This window comes from Rhinolophus sinicus, chromosome 4 (assembly GCF_057876585.1).
Source record: "Rhinolophus sinicus isolate RSI-liver-muscle chromosome 4, RSI-T2T, whole genome shotgun sequence".
NCBI classification, from domain to species: Eukaryota; Metazoa; Chordata; class Mammalia; order Chiroptera; family Rhinolophidae; genus Rhinolophus; species Rhinolophus sinicus.
In genome coordinates this window covers 37553168-37574876 of record NC_142504.1, presented here as the reverse complement: position 1 = coordinate 37574876, position 21709 = coordinate 37553168, and the positions used below count along the sequence as shown (strand labels likewise).

The following is a 21709-nucleotide window of genomic DNA, read 5'->3' as shown; positions in this document are numbered from 1 at the left end:
AAACAATATGGAGGTTCCTCAAAAAATTAAGAATAGAATTATCATATGACCCAGCAATTCCTCTTTTGGGTATCCACCCCAAAAATCTGAAAACATTTATCTGTAAAGATATATGTATCCCTATGTTCACTGTGGCCTTATTCATGATGACCAAGACATGGAAACCACCAAAGCATCCTTCAATAGATTATTGGATAAAGACATGGCACATATATACAATGGGATATTACTCAGCCATAAGAAAAGGTGAAATACTGCCATTTGCAACAACATGGATTGATCTTCAGATTATCATGCTAAGCGAAATCAGTCAGACAGAAAAAGTCAAGAACCATATGACTTCACTCATACATGGGATATAAAACTGAAAGCAACAAATGAACTAGACAAACAAAAACTCATAGACACAGACAACAGTTTAATGGTTACCAGGGGGTAAAGGAGGAAGGGTGGTAGAAGAGGGTAAAGGGGGTCAAATACATGGTGATGGAAGGAGAACTGACTTTGGATGTTGAACACATAATGCAATATACAGATGATGTATTATAGAACTGTACACTTTAAACCTATATAATTTTACTCATCAATATCACCCCAATAAATTTAATAAAATTTTTTTAAAAAGTTAAAAAAGCTGATTAAGCAAAATGCACTCTTCAGTGAGCTAGGGCAAACCAGAAGAGGCAAGGGCTGGGAAAGTGGGCAGAGAAATCTCATTTAGTCTTGTTTGATGTAAACTGAGGTAGTTATGTATGAAACATCATGAAACCTATAATTTCAGGTGAAATGCTATTCAGGAAGTATGGAGGAGAAAATTCAGAGCTTGAGGCATAGTTTTGTGATACTCGCATATGTAGCAGAAATCTTAGGAGTGAATAAGATCATCTAGGAAAAGATAGTGAGTGGGATTAAGAATAATTTGGAGTATAAATGTCTAACTATTACATTGTTTTGTACACCTAAAACTAATAATAAAAAAAGAATAATTTGGAAATGAAGTAATGGAGATATCCTTTTGATGATCTTGGGGCAAAATGATAGGAGGATGGTTAGTAGAGAGGGATGCAATGCCAAAGGATAACTATTTAATGAAGTCCTACATATGTTTATAGATAAATCATCCAGAGATGATTGATGAAAATACAGGAAGGAAACTGCAATGGAGCAAAACCCTAGAGAATAAAGGAAACAATGTTTCAAGAACCTGAAATGAGGGATCATCAGTGGATTCTATACCTATGAGGTGAAACAAGATATCCCATGATGCTTTAGGAGTCCTCATAGTTGCAAGGAGGCTGAGATTCTTCTACAACGGAGGGATTCAACATCATCACTTTAACTAAATGATCAAACTTACTATCATAAAAAAATAGAATACTCTGACATCTGATGTTTCGAGATATGATGAGAAATGAAGTAAGCAGCAGCTCCTATGCAATTTTCTCAATCAAAATATGTAAGATGAATGTATTAAAATCTTTAAAACTAACTCTCAGCATATAAGAAATAAAAGGCATGGAAGAACAAGTTAAATGATGCCATAGAAGAAATAAAAATATTCCAGAAGGTGAAGCATTCTACAGGACAACTCGTACAGTCTTTTCAACATATCAGTGACATTTAAAAAGAGGAGAAAACGGTTCTAGACTTGGGAGACACAATATCCAAATGTCATTGACTGGATCCATTTTTGAACAAATCAACTATAAGACATTTTTTGGATATAATTAGAAAAATTTACATATGAGCATTATATAATATTAAGGAGTTACTATTCATTTTGTTGAATATAATGATTGCAATAGATTTTATAGGATAATGTTTGGTAGGAAATATATTTCTATATATATTTAATATATATATAAACTGAGATAGTTATGTATGAAACATCATGAAATCTATAATTTCAGGTGAAACACCTGGTAAAATGTTAATGTTTAGATATAGACAATGGGTATATGAGCATGAATTTTACCATTTTTCTATAAAATAGTTTGAAAATTTTCATAATAAAACTGGCAAAGGTGTATCTCTTCATCTCAAACTAGTAGGAACAAGCTCAGAATGAGCACAGATACAAACAAGTTTCCAAGAATTTTAGAAATTTTGGACAAAGTTGAGAGAGTTCAGAACCTCACATTTATTTGTGACTTGAGGCAAGACTGGTTTGTGGAGTGAAAGTGGTTAAGGAGATTTGAAGAAAGTGGTAACATAATGCTGAGTAGGACAAAAGCCTCAGTGAAATGTCCTAGCTCTGTCACTTACTAAGGAAGGAGACTTCGGAGGGGAAAAAAATCTCTAATAACCTTGAACCTCAGTTTCTACATTCATACCGCAAGCCGCACGTGGCTGTTATAAGGATAAAAATAAGATTTAATAAGAGAACCTTTTATTAGGCATACAATATAATAATATACAATATAAGCAGGCACTGTTATTGGTTTTAGAAATTAAAAAATTTATGAGATTTTTCAGGAGCTTACAGTGAAGGAGCAGGTGGACAAAAAATAGTTGAAACACATCAGGTGAAATATAAGACAAGGGATATGAACTGGTTATCATTGGAACCCTTTACGTACAATGATATGCAAAATGTCTGGTTAGATGCTGATAGGGAGGAGGGAAGAAGTGAACAAGAACCACATAGAAGGAAGGTTGATCAGCACGGAAAGACAGGGTTGGGCTTCCCAGGACAAAGAAGTAGAAAGTGCTGGCAGGAGAGTGGTTTAGGTAATAATATTCAGCAGGCTAGATGGCGAATATGACCTGACCATGGTGCCTGGGCTGGAGAGGGAAGCTGGTGAATTCATTCATTCATTCATTCATTCATTCATTCATTCATTCAGCATCCAAAAGATATTTATTCAGCACCTAGTAAAGGTCGGCTTTGGGCTAGGTACTGGCAACAAGAGTGAATAAAACAAGATACCTGTCTTCATAAAGCTTGCATTCTAGTGCAAATAGTAAAAAGGAATAGATGTATTCAACCTTCACTCACTACCGAAGTACCTAAGTTCCAGGCACTGTTCTAGGCATTTGGAGTACATCAACGAAGAAAGAAAACATACAAACCCCAGCCCTCATGGAGCTTAGACCAGAGTGATAGGCAGGGTCAGCTGGCTTAGATTGGCTGATCAGGACCATCTCTGAGAGAAGGTGACATCTGAGTGGAGACCTCAGTGACAGGAAGGATACTGTTAGTCATGTGACAATCCAGAGACCGAGCATTCCAGGCAGGAAGAGCAAAAGCAACAGTCCTGGGGTGAATATAAGTTTGGCGTGTCTCAAGAACCAAAGAGAATTACCACTGTGGCAAGAACAGAGTAGAAGGGAAGAGTCTACGGTGAAGTCAGAGATGAGACAGGAGGTCAGATGATGGAAGGTCCTTCAAAGTCACAGGAAGGAGTTTGGGTTCTACTCTAAATTTGCCATCTAAGTGTAAAGGAAAGGCATACCAGAGTGTTTTAAGGAAGGAAGTGAGGTGATGTGATATGGCCACAATGGGTAGAGTAGTTTTTAGAAGAGCAGAAATGAAGGAGGGCAACTAGGAATAAAAAGAGTAGTTGAGAGAGCAAAGTCTTGACCATATGTGGTAGGCAAACATGTCTATATCCTAATCCCAGGATCCTGTGGATATGTGTCCCTAAGCAGTAAAAGGGACTTTGCAGATGTTAAGTATCTTGAGATGAGGAGATTACCCGGTTATCCAAGGGGGCCTGATGCAATCACAAGGAGCCTTACAAGGGGGAGCCAAGGGGATCAAAGTCAGTAGCAGAAGAAATGATGCCTGAAGAGGTTGGAGTGATGCAAGGAAGGGGTCATGAGTTTAGGAATGCAGGCAGCCTCTAGAAGTTGCAAAAGGGAAGGGAAAGAGATTCTCTCTGAGTCTCCAAAAGGAATCCGGCCCTAATGGCATCTGATTTTAGCCCAGTGAGATTTCTGGCTTCAGAACTCTAAGATAATAAGCTTGTGTTGTTTTAAGTCATTAAGTGAGTAATATTTTGTTACAGCAGCAATAGGAAATGAATGCACAATGTAAAAAAAAAAAAAAAAAAAAAAGGATAATAGAAAAACGGCCAAGCTACAAGCTAGAAGGAGTCAGAAGTTGAAGGTGAAGACACCCATTTGCGTTTACAGCATCATAGGTGGAAGTCCACTGACACGATAAGCCCCAGGTCCTTGTCCACTAGTGTAACTTACTAGAATAGGGGTGAAGGTTGTGGGAACCAAAGAGGTCAAAGAATGTTGGGCCCAGGAGACATTAATAAAGTTACCAAAATTGAAGAAGAATGAGAGCACAGGTGAATGAAGTAGAAGCAGGTAAATGCTAATGGTCTCCATGGAGGAGGAAAAGTAACTAGAAATCAGAAGGACACCACTGAAAATGGATAGAAGATACCGTAATTGTGCAGAATGAAACTCAGAGGAGAAAGGAGTTTTGCATGAAAACTAGAAAACAGCTGTGTGAAATTACAGAAATGCCAACACCATCACTGACTCCTGGGATAAGGGGTTGAGGAATTCTAACTTCATAGGCAAAGATGACACAAGAAAAATTGAAAAGCTGAGAGGAAAATCAGCAGCCTGCAGCATCACAGAAACAAACAGGAGAAAGAACATGGCGGACAGTGTAAGATGCTACTTACAGGTCAGGACAGAATCAAAACATGCCTCTGGCTTTGGTGAGTGGTGAAGACAGAAGCCAAATTATCATGTTAAAAATGATTTCAAGATGAAATGGAGACAGAAAACAAAGGCAACTCCTGTGTGGGAAGCAAGCTAAAAAGGAATGGCTTTAAGGAGGGCGTGAGTGAAATTAAAAACACCTGATGTGTAAATGCCAATGGGAAAGACTCAGTTGAGAGGAGAGATTGAAGATACAGAAGAGATAATAATAACATAAGGTCCTTGAGAAAGAAGAGGCTATGGAAGCCAAAATATAAGTGAGTGAGGAGTTTTAAGTACCAGATGCCTCGTCTATTGTAATAGGCGAGAAGGAAGAGGGAATTGATCCAGGTATAGGTAGTTATGTTTGTACATTGGGAGAGATGAGCTGAGGAACTTCTGTCAGGTGGCTTTCATTTTGTTTGTGAAATAAAAGGAGGGGTTATCCACCAAGAGTGAGAGGAGGTGTTGGTCGTGGGGGAGGAAGAATTGGGAACTTTGAAAAGAGCAGAAGTTTGACATAGTGAGACAAACAGGAGACGGATTTCTGTGCTGGGTACACTGTTGAGATTTTCTGCTACAGCAATCAGATATCAAGGTTCAGGCAGCAAGAAAGCAAATGGCTGATTTTGTCTACACGATATATGACAAATGACAAGTGAAAGGAAGTTTATAGTTTGGGTAAGAGAATAACTAGAGAGACAGTCATCACTTTCAGCTGGATAAGAAAAAGAATGGAGACAGGAGGGGCTAACGGGACATTGATGGGTCAGGGGCTGAAGATCCAGAGAGAACAGTGACCGCATTAAAAAGAACGCAGATAGCTGGCTAATTCAAGCTGGCTGCTTCAACTGGTCGCTTTGGAAATAGAATAGTTTCAAATAACAACAAAATCCAGGTTATGAGTATGTAAGTGGATAGCTGGAGTGATGGGGCGGAAAAGATTATTGCACCTGTGAAAGTCAAGGAGTGCTTATCTGTAATACCATAAAAGTCACCCACGATAGCCGGGGCTCCAGGAGTGAAAAGGAGGACACTGAGACAGGTGGTAAAATCTTCAAGTTCTGAGGAATGACCAGGTGGTCAGAAGATAACAGCATCAACAAATCGTTCTTCAATCTCAGGCAGATAAAAGCTTACACAGTTATAAACTTTCATAAATGATTCAAGTTGTTAAAACCTCTGGCTCTAGACTCAGCAGATTGGACACAATTCTGAGCTTGCCCCATTATTAGCTATGTGACTCTATGACTTTGAATGTATTGCTTAACTTTTCTGAGTCTGTTTCATCATTTGGAGCATAAGGATAACACAAGTGCCTACATCATTGGGTTATTGTGAAGATTAAGTTAAGTAATATCATGGAGTGCTTAACAAAGCCTGACAGAGAGGAAGCACTTAATATTGCTAGCTATTATTTATTTAGATAAAAAAATAAATGTTTCAATACGATACATAAAGTAGAAAGCTCAGAGTTGAATCTGCAGAACAATACTGGCAAGAGTATACAATCTTTAAGGAGTACTTTGAATAGGAGCTGCAGCCCAACTGGTATTTTTCCTGCCCTATTTCCATTTGTCCCATTTCCTCACTTGCTTTAGATTTTATTTTACTTTCGCGTTTCTGTAAATGTTGAAATAAAGCCTATATAAATAAAATAAAGGCTAGGAGAAATTTTTGAATCTATTCCTTACCTTTCTGAAGACTGCTAAAAAGTTTCATAGCAGAAATAAGTGAACAGGGAAGGTATGCAGAAAATAGTAAACACTGCAAACCTGAGAGTGTTATGTTTAGATCTGTATTCCAGGTCTGCCAATTAAGTTCCTGAACTTGTTGCAACAATGTTGCTAACCTTTTTTGATATCAGAGGGATGATTCATTATGAATTTGTACGAACTGGACAAACTGTTAACCAAGTTTACTATCTGGAATTGCTGAAAAGGCTGCATGAAAAAAGTTATATGAAAACAACCTGAACTTTTCACCAAGTCATGGCTCTTGCATCACGACAATGCACCAGCTCACATAGCGCTGTCTGTGAGGGAGTTTTCAGCCAGTAAACAAGTAACTGTATTGGAACACCCTCCCTACTCACCTGATCTGGCCCCCAATGACTTCTTTCTTTATCCGAAGATAAAGGGAATATTGAAAGGAAGACATTTTGATGACATTCAGGACAAGGGTAATAGACAGCTCTGATGGCCATTCCAGAAAAAGAGTTCCAAAATTGTTTTGAAAGATGGACTAGGCGCTGGCGTTGGTGCATGGCTTCCCAAGAAGAGTACTTCGAAGGTGACCATAGTGATATTCAGCAATGAGGTATGTAGCACTTTTTCTAGGATGAGTTCGCGAACTTAATTGACCTCTCTATAAGGTTCGCCCTTAGCTGGCATCTGGAACTTGGATTTGGGGATGGTTAAGTGGCCTAACTGATAAAAGTGGCCAGAACTATTTGTACAAACAACATGCTTTATCCTGAACACTTGCTTGCCTTCTGTGAGTCTGGAATTTTGGTACGTGCTTTGCCTATGTGATCAGCCCCCAGCAAAAACTTTGGGAACTGAATCTCTAATAAGCTTCTCTTTTTTAAAATTTTTTTTTAACTTTTATTTATTTTAAGTGTTTTTTTCCAGGACCGATCAGCTCCAAGTCAAGTAGGAGTTTCAATCTAGTTATGGAGGGCGCAGCTCACACTGGCCCATGCCGGGATCGAACCGGCAACCCTGGTGTTACATGCATCGTGTTCTAACCAACTGAGTTAACTGGCTGCCCCTAATGAGCTTCTCTTGACAGACGGCATTTCATATTTGTTGTCACCACTCACTGCTGGGGGAATTAAGTGTCAGAGGACGGGGAGAGGACTCTGGGAGCTTGGGCCTAGTTTCTCCTGCATGTCTTCCTATGTGCCTTTTCCCTTGGCTAAGTCTACTCTGTATCTTTCTGCTGTAATAACTCTTAACTATAACTGTTTATATGCTGAGTCCTGTGAGTTCTTCTAGTGACTCATCAAACCTGGGGTTCTTAGAAACCCCTGACACATGAGATTTTGTTTAAGCTGGATACTGTTATTAATAAGCAATGTCAATAACATCAGCATTTTACTATTAAACTTTCTGAATGTGTCCTTGTGTTTATAGGTTTTATATACAAATTAAATCCACAGTTTTCTATGTCCACCGTTCAGGAAAAAACACACAGAAAAAGCCACGAGAGTAGTAAGCACTTCATATCAACAGGCTTAGAATATATTCTTTCTATGCTATCCTGAGCTCTGTGATTTAGAACATGACTTCCCAGGTCTGAATCTTGGCCCCACTGTGTATCCTTGGGCAAGTTAACATATCTGGCCTAAGTTTCTTGATTTGTAAAACTAGAATAATAGTATCTATCTCAAGGGGAATTGTAAGGAAAAAAATGAGTTCATATATAAAGTGCTTAGAATAGTACATGGCATGTAATGCTGTATGTGTGTTATTATCATTACCTCACATTCAAACTCCATATTTTTATTCTTTTGTGGCTTGAACTCTATTGATAGCATTACTCTATGTATTAGGTCTGTTAGATATTCTAAAATATAAGACTTCTTTTAAAATTTAAGCTACAAATAATAAAAACTAAACTACAAAAGACAGAAATGTTTTAGTCTCAAAATAACTAAAGTCATTTTGAACTGAAATTAAGACTTGGAAATAAACCCGACTTTAACATAAAAGCTTCTTTCAATATAAAAACACAAGAATGAAATCTAAAACAAACAAAAACTGTCACTTGGATACTCAAGTAATCTTTCTGAGAATGACACAAGTGTATAGTTTCATCTCCCCAAAATTTCAGAGTAGAGATAGAATAAAAGGTGGAACTGTAGCCAAGCAACTATGGCTCAGGAAAAAACGATCATATAAGATAACTACAGAGTCCTTAGTGTAAAAGTCAGGTGACTGTTTTTTCCTGCCTATAACAATTCTTATTTAATTCTTATTTAATTTACTAATATCCATTTTACAAGAGAGCCTATCCCTCCCCCACACGTTTAAAAAAATGTCTGTGTGTCATGACTGAATTACAAAGAATGCTCTATCAGACTCAATTCGTTCAGTAGTCTTCCAGGTTTTAATCCCACAGTTCTACACTCTTAGAAAAAAAGAAGGATTCAGGTAGAGAGAGACCATCACCTAGCCACATCTATAAAATCCCTGCCTTATTCCCAGTTGATTAAAGAAAAGCTTCTCAGCAACCACGGTGCAAGCAGAAAATGAGATAAAGAATTACACTAAAGTTTTCAAATTCTAGATTTTCAATTACTCAGCACAGAGGAATGATGACATGGACTAAGTCACAGTAATAAATGATTCATTGTAAACTTCTATTATATGGGTACCTAGGACTTTCACTTCAAACCTGTCAGGATTTCAGAGCCATTGATTACAGATAACCTTGTGTCCTATTTGAACCATGAGGCCGGTCTCCTCTATCCAGATGGCTGAGAGATCTGTTATCTATGGCAAGCTCTGGGAGAAGTGCTAGCTATGGATAACAGATCACTGGTGATGTAATTAGGAGAATACTGAAATCTAGAACAAAAAGCATGGCTATTGAGGTTCAATTCACGTGGCAAGTTATGATTGGCATTTCCCTGAAAACAACCTAAATTAAACCAATGAATTTCACCTCTCCATTAACAAACTGTCCAAGAAAATATTATAAGAGAACTATCTCTTCTCTAGGTACCGAGAAGTCAAATTTCCAAAGTATTTTGAATAGTGAATAAATTCAAAACTTACCATTGCAAATGCACTGACAGTTGGTCTCCTTTCTTTCTTCTCATCTTTTTTACTGAAAAACATAGCAATAGAATTATACAGAACTTTAAAAATTATATAAATTTTTCAATTGCCAAATTAACATAGAGCTTATAACATGTTCAGAATATATTATTCCGTAAAAAAACAGGTTAATAGTATGAGCCAATTTAGCATTTTAAGCATGTTTGCCTATACCTTAGAAATCCATATGTATGGTTATCACTGGGTGTTTAGATTTCTATCAAAATATTTTCTTCCTCGTGCCTTTGGTACTTCCTAATTTTCTGTGATAAACACACACACAGACACAACAACTTCTGCAATTCAAAAAAACAATACTGAAAAAAGAGAGCTTCCTGTTTTCACTCTAATTAGAAAATCAATGATGCTCTCCCAAATCAATACCTTTAACTATCATCTCAGTAATTCTAGAAGCAGATATTCTATCTACTACCCAGATATTATCCTTAATCATTCTCTTAACCATTGGAAAGTAACAGCAATCAGATGCTGGGCATACACTAAGCTAAGAAGAAAAGTAATTAAATCACTACGAGCAAATCTAATTCTGAAAGGAAGTCTGGAGCCCTAAATGGACTCTTATAGCAATAAGCGCAATCGAGAAAAGCTACGGTCAAAAAGGATGGTCTGTAAACTGCAAAAAAAAAAAAAAAAAAGCTGTCCTCAGGCGTAACAAAGTCCATTATTATTTTGAGCCCGGATTCAAGTGAATCTAACTCTGTAACCTGATTCCACTCTATGTATAAACTGCCACCTAGGACATGAAAGCAAACCAACCATTAGCAGTCTCCGCATCTATATTTTCAAATGTACAAAAAAAAAAGAGTATTTCAGAGAAGAACTACATTATTTTCACACAGATTTTCAAGTCCAAACAGTAAATTCATCTTTGTCTTTGTTTTTTACACCAAGTGAGGTTAAAGAGTTGAAGAGACTTCTAAGGAAAAAAACCCAGAGTTTGAAAAAAATCCAAATCCCATATTTGGCCTTGGAGTGATGTTAGACGGACATTAAAAAAACACACAAAATACACAAACATAGCTGTTCTAATGTGGTCCCACCCTATTCCCAGTAAAAGCATGGTTTTGGTAACCCTGGAACCAGGATGAGAAGAGAAAAATAGCCATACATAATTGAGTTTTAGCTTTAAGCTTTTTATTTACTTTTTCATTCTCTAAAACTGCTGTTATTTTGGAGAATTTATAATGTTCCTGAGGTGCTGGCTAAGTAAACACTACACATACATGATCTCATTTAATCTTAATCTCTGTGAGACAGGCATATTTTTTGTCCTTTTACAGATGAGAAAACTGCAGGTAAGAGGAGTTAACCAGCAGCATGTCCAACATCACACAGCTACTAGAAGAAAGCTGATTTAAACTGAACAGTCTATCCCCTCAACTTCAGATATTCACTAGAAATTCACTTTCACTCTGACTCTCACCCTTACTAGATTACTTATTTACCTCATCAGCTCAAAACATAGTGCTTACCAAAGGCAAACTGCTCATCAAACCTCACTTTTAATTAAGAATTTTTGCAAATCTAGATATTCCAAATGGTACTGTTATCTAAGGATTATACCTATTAACAAAGCCACATGCTTCTTTATAATTTCACATTAGAATATATAGTTGAGAAAAAACAAACTCATCGAAAAAGAGATCAGGTTTATGGGGAAGGGGCGGAGGAAGGTGGTCCAAAGGCACAATTTCCAGTTGTCAGATAAAGTACCAGGGATGTAATGTATAACATAATAATTATACTTCACACCTGCTCTTTGATACACAGGGAAGTTGTGAAAAGAATGGCTCCTAACAGTTCTCATCACAAGGAAAAAACAGTTTTGTTTGTTTGTTTGTTTGTTTTTTTGCTCTTTCTTTTTATTGTTTCTGTATGATATAGATGATGGATGGATGTTAACTAAACTTACTGTGGTAATCATTTCACAATATATGTAAGTCAAACCATTATACTGTATACCTTGAACTTATACAGTGCTGTATGTCAATTATATCTCAATAAAACTGGAAAAAAGAATAAAGTTTTATTAAGAATAGATTAAAATCAATGATGATGAGCAGTTTAATGGGAACCACATAAATAAATAAATAAATAAATAAATAAATAAATAAATAAATTTTCTAGTTAGAAAAAAGTCTGTAGGCCATAAGTATGAATAACAAAATGAAGGTATGTGCAGGTTCAAACAAATTTCTTTACCATTTCCCTCCACATACCCTCAATACTTCTTACTTTAATATCCCTACGTGTTTGTGTCATAAGTACATAGCTCTTTAAGGTACCAAGTTTTAAAAAATGTTTAAAACAAAAAGAGAAATAGCTACTTTCACTCTGCGGAATCTTTTTTCTTTTTTGGCTTATATGAAAATTTTCAAATTATAACATTCACCTAAATTCAACAAGTGTTAACATTTTGACCATATTTTCTTTATCTATATAAGGAAGTATATATATTATCATTGTTAATATTTTGCTGAACCATTTGAAAGTAAGTTACAAATATCATGGCAATTCACATGTCCTCCTACCATTATCACATCTAAAAAAATTAACAGCAATTTGATATCATCTAATATCCAATCCACATTCAAATTTCCCAAGAATGTTTTCTATAGGTTTTTCCTTTCCTGAACTCTAATGTAATCAGGACTCACATACTACATTTGGTGGTTTTGTCTCTTTAGTCTCTTTTTTAAATCTCTAAGTCCTACTCCCACCCCACCCTCACCACCTTGATATTTTGTGGGAATAAGAACAGAATGTCCCACACCTTGGATATGTGTGTTTCAAACTGAGTTCAAATTGAGATGTACAGTAAGGATAATATACACAGCAGATGTGAGGACTTAGTAGTCCCCCCCCCCATATCTGTGGTTTCGCTTTCTGTGGTTTCTGTGGTCAACTGTGGCCTGAGAACATTAAATGGAAAATTCCAGAAATAAACAATTTATAAGTTTTAAATTGTGCACTGTTTTGAGAGTGGTGAAGTTTCACATACACCAGCTGGAGACGTGAATCATCCCTTGTATACATCCCCTTGCTGTATATGCTACCTATTAGTCACTTAATAGCCATCTTGGTTATCAGATGGGCTGTCTCATATTGCAGTGCTTGTGTTCAAGTAACGCTTATTTTACTTAATAATAACCCCAAAGCCATTCATATAACTTTTATTACAGTATACCGTTATAATTGTTCTATTGTATTATTTATTATTGTTAATCTCCTACCAAACCTAATTTACAAATTAAGCTTTATCATAGTTATGTATGTATAGTAGCACAGTTGACCCTTAAATAGTTGGGAGTGTAGGGTTACAAGCATTGACTGTCTGAAAAGTCGAAAAATCTACATATAACTTTAGTAGGCCCTCTGCACACTTGAATTCCAAACTGCCAGTTGACCCTGGAACAACACAGGTTTGAACTGCGAACGTCAATTGAAAAATAATGCATATAAGTGGACCTGCATAGTTCAAACCTGCGTTGTTCAAGGGTCAACAATATATGTATATAGGATTAGGTTGGTATATAGGATCATTGGTTTCAGGCATCTGCCAGGGGTCTTAGAACATATCACCACAGATAGCAGGGGGGCTATTATATGAAAAAGACAATGTAAACTATCTCATTAATAATCCTGATTACAGGTAGAAATAATAATATTTTGGATATACTGGGTTCCTTAAAATAGTTTTTCAAAATTAATTTCACCTGATTCTTTTTACTTTTTTATGTTGGTACTATAAAATTAATAATTTCACATGTAACTCACATTCTATTCTATTGGACCACATCAGTCTAGAGGGTTGATTAGATTCAGACTAAATGTTTTCGCTAACATACTTCCTAGGTGGTGTCTTGTCACTAACACAGTATATTCCTCCACAAGTGAAATCAGATATGCTGATCACTTGGTTAAGGTGCTAACTGCAAAAATCTCCCCACTGGAAAAGCACACTTTTCTTTCCCTAATTAGTAAGAATTTTGGATAATTCTTAGATACAGCTTTTCTCTGAGTGGTTTAGGATCTACTAACAATCCTTGCCTGAATCAATTATAACAATGCAATTTCCAAAATGATAGCTGGCATTTTTCTGTAAAGAACTTTCCTTTATTCTCTCTACCTCTCCCACCTTTTTAGTTTTCCTCCTCCTCTTCTCAGAATTTTATTAAGAATTCATGGTTTGTATTCAGTATTTCACAATCAAGCACAGTCATTATTATTTTTGTTGCTCATATCGTTCCAAATTTGGCCAGCAGAAGCCCCTTCAAGCCAACTCCTGTGTCCTTTTGACAATTTCTTTAAACTCTTCTTCCTTGTTTTGGGGTACCACAAGATACTCCAGGCTCACTTTGTATTTTCCCTAACCAGACATGGCTGGAATTATCCATTTTTCTGTGGGGTTCACATTCCTTAGTGTGAGGAATGGTAGTTAGAAACCAAGATCTGACAGTATGTTCATAGCAGCTCTTTCCCCTTTCAGTGGACAGAAAATGAACTATTAAAAAAGCATGAGTTCATACTGAAATTTCCAATTCACATTTAACATTGTTTTTTAAAAAAAAACTTATTTGATGTCCACAGTCCTATTTTTCTCTTACACTTAAAAGCTCCGTTTCTAATAATAATAATAATAATATATTTATTTGTTTTATTTTACAATCTACTAAAACCAAATGCGTGAAGTTTAAAAATCTCCTGTGTAGACACTGCACTATGATCAAAATGTACTCAAAATAATTATTTTCCCTGTGTGGTTACATTACCCATTCTAAATACGATCAGGATAATTTCAGACCATAGCTCACAGTCTTCTTTGGCCCTGCAGTCTGCTCTTTTCAGAATTTCTTCTACTAGGGTCAGATATTCATTGCCTTTTCGAAAAACAATGTTTTGGCCTTCTGCCCTATCCGCCATGCCACAAACATGTCAAGTTTATGTGACTGTTTTACCAGAAGCAGGAGACTGGACCAAGCAGCAGAGTACAAACACATCGCTCAAGCACGTAAATGATCAACACGGCTGATATACATGGCTTGGAAAGCGCAAGGTTATAAAACACAAAAAGGATGTGAGCATTGGCCTGAAGCCCAACTGGTGAGTAAGAAGTTCACCAAAGCAGAGGGAGGACGTAAACCCTGGGCTCAACTCAGCCTGAGAACTTCTCTGCAGAGCAACAGCTAGCGTTGAAGATTAAAATCATCATCTCATTTATTTCAGAGCTGGAGGCAAGAAACGAATTGCCCAAGTCCCTCGGGCCATGTAAAGTATGAAAATGAAACAAACTGGCTACCTTTTTTTGCCCACTTTCAAGAAGTTCTTCCCTGCTCTTCCATTCTGGTTTCCTTCAAGATCCATTGCGACCTGCGGAGAAACCACAGCGGATGAGCCAAAGGCGCGATACGCAGGGGACGGGGGTGAGACTGAGCCCCACTCGCGCGCGGAGGCCGGCGAGCCGCAGGGCGGTGCGCTCGCCCTGACGCTCCAGAGGCTCCCCCGTGAGGGTCGCCGCAGGGGCTTCCCCGCACGCGGGCCCTGCAGCCTGTCCACACGAACTGAGCTGGAGGACTGCAGCGCATCCTGGACTTTGCCCGCCAACACTGTCTCTACCTCCCGGTTCCCCTCGCCGCGGACAACCCTCCCGCCGGCCCAGAGACCGCTTCCCGTACCGCTCGGGATCTTCGCTCTCCTCATTCGCTTGGCAGCATACTTACGCGTGGCTAGCGCCGAAAACTATAGGTTGGGGATGCTCCAGGAGCTCCCCGAGTGACTCTAGGTTTCACCCCACTTGGTCCCCATAGACTTCCCCATTGAAATCTCCCCCTCCATCCCCACCAAAGCCTTTCTCCCACAGCGACCAAGCTCAGGAAATTGGAGAGCTCGACCCTTCTGCGAACTGTCCCCATCTGGTCCCCAACTTCGCGCGCCCCTACCTCGGGCTTTCTCGGATCGTCCACCATGACGTGGATTTTTGTGGGAAAAGATGCAGACTTGAAGCGAATGACCCGGCAGATGCGAGCAGCAGCCCCGGCTTCCTCGAGCTACGAGGAGCGGAAGCTCTACTGTACCGGGGCTCTGCGCTGCGAACCGAGTGAGCCCGGAATGGGCAGGTCACACCCTGGGGCTCTTCTGTCCAGCCAATCAGCCAGACCACTCAGGATTGCTCCCCGCCCTCTTCTATTGAAAGCTAATTGCTAGACAAGTTGCGAAACAGGTTGAATTTGCAGGAGAAATGTCCTTGCTACCGTTGCCCCAACGCAAAAGGGCAAGTAGGGAAACACCTATCAGCTGAATCATCGGGGGCGCTTACATTTATAGAGTTATGTCTCTACATGTTCACGAGAGAGAGAGGATATATAGATATATAGATATACAGATATGGCTCTCTGGGTCTCGAGTAGGTAAGGGAAACTTTCTTTGGCGTCGCATCTAGTACCGTTAATAAAACAATCTCCGACCTCGCCCATTCTACAGTGAAAACGAGTTAAACTTCCCTTCCCAGCAGCACCTTTAAAAAGGTCCGGTGAAATTTTTCTGCAAAAGTCTTTCTTCAGTATGTTGGATAGTTTCTGAGGTTATCTGTTCGTTTTTTTATTTGAAGATAAATGGGAGAAAATAAATAGGAAGATTTTTTAATATGCGAATTGAAATGGACATTTTAGGGTGGAAATGGTATATAAAAGTATGTAATATTTTCAAATCTTAGCAATCAAATCAATGTCCTTGTTTTTCTCAAGGCTGTTCAAAACTCACATTTTAATTCGGATTATTAAAGTAGCATGTATTTTAGCATATTATTTTTAGTTGTAATTTAATTCCATCTTTACTGTTACCATTTTACTATTTTTTCTTGTCCACTGTCTTCTTCAAGTTGATGAAAATTAGGGTAATCTTCACAATTCAAATTCATAAAGCAGTGTTAACTCACATCAGACATTTTCATGCTTCTTGTAAACGTGGGGAAAGTAGATCTTTTTGTGACCTTTAGTCTGCATTCTGTGACTTAACGTGTTGCCCCTCAGCTCACTACAAGTTTAGGAAAAAACCCTTTTATTTTTTACTGCAGTGTATTTTCCATGCTTTCTTTAAGTCATACTTCAAAGGCATAATTTTCTTTTCCATCCTTTATTCGGAATTTTTCTTGCCTTGATTTTTTTTTTTTTTTTTGGCCATACAATCAGGTTTCTTTCTTTACAAACCGTTAATTAGGTCACTAATTTTCTCTATGTTCCAATTGGATGTGCAAGTGTACAGCACTGGTTCACTGCTTAAAGGTTTAACACCAACCCTGTGGACCACCTGGGGCAAATGTATAAAGCTTTTCTCTTCATCACATGCATTTTTAATCTGATTTATGTCTCTGCTCTCTGTTTACACTTTTACTTTGTCCCACCTTTAATTAGTGTGATCTTGTTATATTTTACGTATACTTGTAAACTACCTTAAATCCTCCCTAAAACAACTGCAGGATATTTTTTGAAGTATAATAAGCTGATTATACTATGCCTGTAGGCTTGTGCTTCAAGTGAAAATCTCTACCAAGGATATACATAGTTTCAGGCTCAGACTAGCTAGCCCAGAGAGCTTTCAATAAAGCTTTGTTTTTTTACTATTGTGGGGACAGAGCCCCAGAGAGCAGTTTCCAGGCTCTTGGCCTCACATAGAAAGGTGCTGGCTCAGGTAGTAAATGGCCATCAACTATGATTGGATGGCCGTCAGCTGTGACTGGTTGGCCGTCAGCTGTAACCATTGAGCCATTGGACATTGATATAACTGCCGCGGCTACGTTGGGGAGTCCAGTCCAGGAGAGTCTAGGAGAGTCATCGGTTGGTTGGCAGAAAAGCGGACAGCAGGTCGCACATCGTGTCAATCCAGCCTCCAGAGAGACTATAGTGGTGTGACTCCCCTACCTATGGCTCCGTGGGTGTTCCTTTTTGGCCTCACCATATCCTGTGTTCTCATGTGGGGAGCGGGAGCAGAGACCCCGTAGGCTGCCCCGCATGACAACTATATATATTTTTCAGTTTCTTTGCTCCACTGACATGGAGATGGATATAAAATATGATGGACTTAAAGTAATGAACAGTCTGGCTGCTTCCAAGTCCTTGACCTTTAACGGTTTTGACTCCTGTCTCCCATTACTGCCCACTACTTCTAGTAATAAGTAACAGCTGCACTTGACAGCTCCTCAAGAAAACTCAAGCATCCCATTTCCAAGTCTTCACTCAGACACCTTCATTCAAGCAACTATTTTTCTCTTTTGAAGTGTGTTTCCCCATAATGCTGCATCTTTCTGTCCTCCATCAGCATGTAATCTTTTCACCAACTTGTCTACTCTCCCAACACGCAAAATTTGCATTCCGGCTGCAGTCTATCCTATTCATACCTGTGGGAATAATAATAATAATAATAAACATTTACTAAGCACGGGCCATATATGAGGATCTGTCTCAGACGCTTGAAAGAGATTAATCTTCACAAGAACCCCATTTTACAGTGAAAGAAACTGAGGTTTATATTATTTGCCCAAAGTCACATGGTGGGTAAGCACCTGACCCAGGACTTGAAAGCAGGGCAGCTCTCTACACTCTTCACCATTAGCCCACACTATAGTATATGTTATGGTACACTCCCCTACACTGCCTTTCAAGCCCTATGAAATCTTTGCATCTTATGATTGCATCTTAGAAAAACTGCAATGGCTCCCTACCACCAACTGTATCAGATCTAAGAGTGTCCAGTTAGCTCATAAGGGCTACAACACATTACTTCCCTCTGACTGTCTTTGTCCACCTCAGTTCCTTATACTCTCTCCCTTGCCCCCAAAACGTACATACCGTGTTTCCCCCAAAATAAGACTGGGTCTTATATTAATTTTTGCTCCAAAAGACGCATTAGGGTTTATGTTCAGGGGATGTCATCCTGAAAAATCATGCCAGGGCTTATTGTCCAGATAGGTTTTATTTTCAGGGAAACGCTGTACATGTTCATTCCATTTCAGCTAAATTCGCTTCTCAAATGATTTGCTCTTTTATTTCACTCTGTGTCTTTCCACATGTAAATCTTTAAATTAGTTTACAATAATTGTCCTCTTCAGTATGTGACTCCGCTCCACCATGTGGGCTTTAGAGTTAGAAAAACTTAGCTTCAAGTACCATTTTTGCTGTTTTTGCTGTGTACTTTTGAATAGGTTACTTAACTTTTCTGTCTTTCTGTTATCTCTTTGGTAAAGAGGCAGTAATAATGGTACAGTAGGTTCTCAAATAATGTCATCTCATTCAACGGTTGTTTTATTATAGCATTGATGAGATGCCCTAGAAACTTAACTCTTATTTATATCAATTAGCATAGGGTAAAATTGGTTTCATGATACGTCCTTTTGTTTAAAGTCACAGAACGCATCAATGATGTTCAGAGAGGACTTAGTGTACCTTATAGTATTATTGTAAGATTAAGTGATTTATTTATTTAGAAGGCTTATACGGCACCTGAAACACCCTAAATACTCAACAACTGCTATATATTAATAATAATACTCCCTTCTAAATCTATTTTTGCCTTTCCTTGACATTCTTCAGCCTTCATGGATATACTACATGTATTTATTCTCTGTTACATTCAATAGAGTAATAGAGAGGGGGCAAGCCAGTACTTAAACAATAAATAAAACAAACAAATATAATACTATTTCACACCTTCATTGCCACTTCCCCCAGCATCTGTCACCACGAATATTACAATAACATGAAAACTGGTCTCTCTGCTTCTATCTTTACCCGCCTTTAACAGTCTCTCTCCACCCTCCCTTCCCCAGGGTCTATTGTTAAGAGTAAGTCAAGTCAAATTCTTTCACTATCCAACTGCTTCCTCCTCCACTCAGAGTAAAATCCAAAGTTTTTCCCAAGTCCCTACGTGATCTAGCCCCCTCTGACCTCATCTCCTATTCCTCTTTTATCATTAATTCTGTTCCAGTCTCATCAGCCTTCTGTTCCTTGAAAACCCAAGCATGTTCCCAGCTTAGGGCATTTGCACTTACCATCTCCTCTGCCTGAAACTCTCATCCCTTAAGTTAGTTGTATAGTATCACTCCTTTTCTCGATTTTTTCAGGTCTTTGCTCAAATGTCACGTTATTTTGCTAGAACCACCAGAAACAGTAAATGCTCAATAAATGTATTAAGTGAATGAATGAACAGGTTGACTCAGGAAAGTGTGGTCTAAGTGTTACCAGAGAGCAGGCCCTTCTTGGCACGGTGTGCAGGTTCTTGGCATCTCGAGCAAAGAATTGTACGAGACACAGAAATATAGTGGTGAAAGAGCAGTGTATTCGAAGCGAAAATACACTCCAGAGAGATAGGAGCGGGCCTGAACAGCAGAGTGGCTCAAAAGGTGCTGACTGGTGAGGACTTGGAGTTTTTGTTTCCTTCTCCTCTAGAAAGGGCTACTCCTGTCTAATTGTGGGACTGCTTGATTGATACCTGTGACTGATAATGGCTAATGGTTATGGTAAACAAGGGCAAGTTTGCGCGGAGAGGGGAGGTCTTTTGGGTGGTAATTTTCCGTGAACTATGTTGGACATGCAGGAATGTTACCTGACCTATGCCGGAGACCCAATTCCTGTCTCTAACTGTCTGCTTTATGTCCCTCTTGAGAGACGTGATCCACATAAGTCTCTATGGGAGTTGGGAAGTTGAGGGACAGGCGGTCTCTTCTTCTGTGTCTGCTTCCTGCTGAATGTGGGCATTGTCCTTGCATATCGGGGAATCACTGGACTCTCGCACTATCTGATCTTAGATGCAGGGAAGGGGTCTAGAGATCCACCTGGGGGACCATGTTGACCTCTGTGGTTGGAATATAGTGGAAGTCTTGGTGGGGCATCACTTATATCCCCTCGGCCCCTAGATGAGGAGACACAGATTTTAGTTAATAGAGTTAGGAGTGTTGGCCCAAGAAGCAGGATTCAAAGCCATTGACACAGGGTGACTGCATGATGAAAAATTGTTCAGCGTCATGGAGCCTGGCGTTTCCTCTGGTTTAACTAGTCATTCAGTTATTGTTCAGCTGGGAGCTACCGTGTTTCCTCGAAAGTAAGACCTAGCCGGACAATCAGCTCTAATGCGTCTTTTGGAGCAAAAATTAATATAAGATCCAGTCTTATTTTACTATGAGATCCAGTCTTATTTTACTATAAGACTGGATATAATATAATATAATATAATATAATATAATATAATATAATATAATATAATATAATATAATATAATATATAATATAAAAGACTGGGTCTTAATTTTTGCTCCAAAAGATGCATTAGAGCTGATGGTCGGGCTAGGTCTTATTTTCGGGGGAACACGGTAGACCTGGAAAGAGCACTGTGCTATGTACAATGACGTAGTCAACAGACATTAATTACAAGCTTTAGGATAATTACCTAAAGCAGGGGGTAGGGGATTTCTATGACTCAGGTTAAAAACAATCTATTGTTTATGACCAAGAAACTGATTTGAAAAATGATTATAACCAGGGGCAACAGAGCCAAAACACTAGGGAAAAGAAAAATTAGAGTTTCCTAGTGAGAAGCCCTTTTGTTTGGTCTGTATCATACGTATAAAATTATGTATAAAGTTTTTTGGTTCTAATAGAACATTGTTCTTACTTTGTATGCTGCTTAATTTATTTTAATCGTTTGAATTTATATTTATTGAGTTGTTTCTCTATAAATCTGGGCTTCAGTTTAGTGTGTATTCCACAAACATTTACTAAGTGCCTGCCATGTGCTAAACATTGTGCTAAATTATAGTGGTAGATGATTTAAACATTATATTCTGTCTTCAGGGAGATTGTAGATTACTTTATTTATAAAAGTTTTATTGTCCCAGGTAGACTGAGATTGTGATTTACTTGTTTATTTGTTTGTGTAACAGTTAGTACAGTGCTTTTCTAGTGGTAGGAATTCTATAAATACTATTGTCAGGCTAGTTGCCTTATTCTCTTTGGACCTGTTTGTCACCCGAAATAACATTAACCTTTTCTGAAACACACCTTTCTACCCTACCTCAAGCAAAAGTAATATGCAAAGATCTATCAAACAACTTAATCTTAAATGTAAAAAGTATTTGCCATATAAGTACGATAAACAGTGAGTTTCTCCCAGTGAATGGAAATATTAGATATTAGATGTGGAAGGCCAACT

The 21709-nt window shown here is 38.3% G+C and overlaps 1 protein-coding gene across 2 annotated transcripts in view; it reads right to left on the bottom strand.

Moving 5' to 3' along the window:
- ABCB1 (ATP binding cassette subfamily B member 1) overlaps positions 1-15609 on the bottom strand; it is an 85479-nt gene extending 69870 nt beyond the window's left edge. For both annotated transcript variants that reach the window (XM_074340683.2, XM_088797779.1), the window contains exons 1-3: positions 15452-15609; positions 14812-14882; positions 9450-9501 (exon numbers count right to left, since the gene is read on the bottom strand). In XM_074340683.2, coding sequence (XP_074196784.1) covers positions 9450-9501; positions 14812-14882; positions 15452-15478 — 150 coding nt within the window. In that variant the 5' untranslated portion in view covers positions 15479-15609. The remainder of the gene's footprint in view (positions 1-9449; positions 9502-14811; positions 14883-15451) is intronic.
- Positions 15610-21709: the final 6100 nt, after the last annotated feature.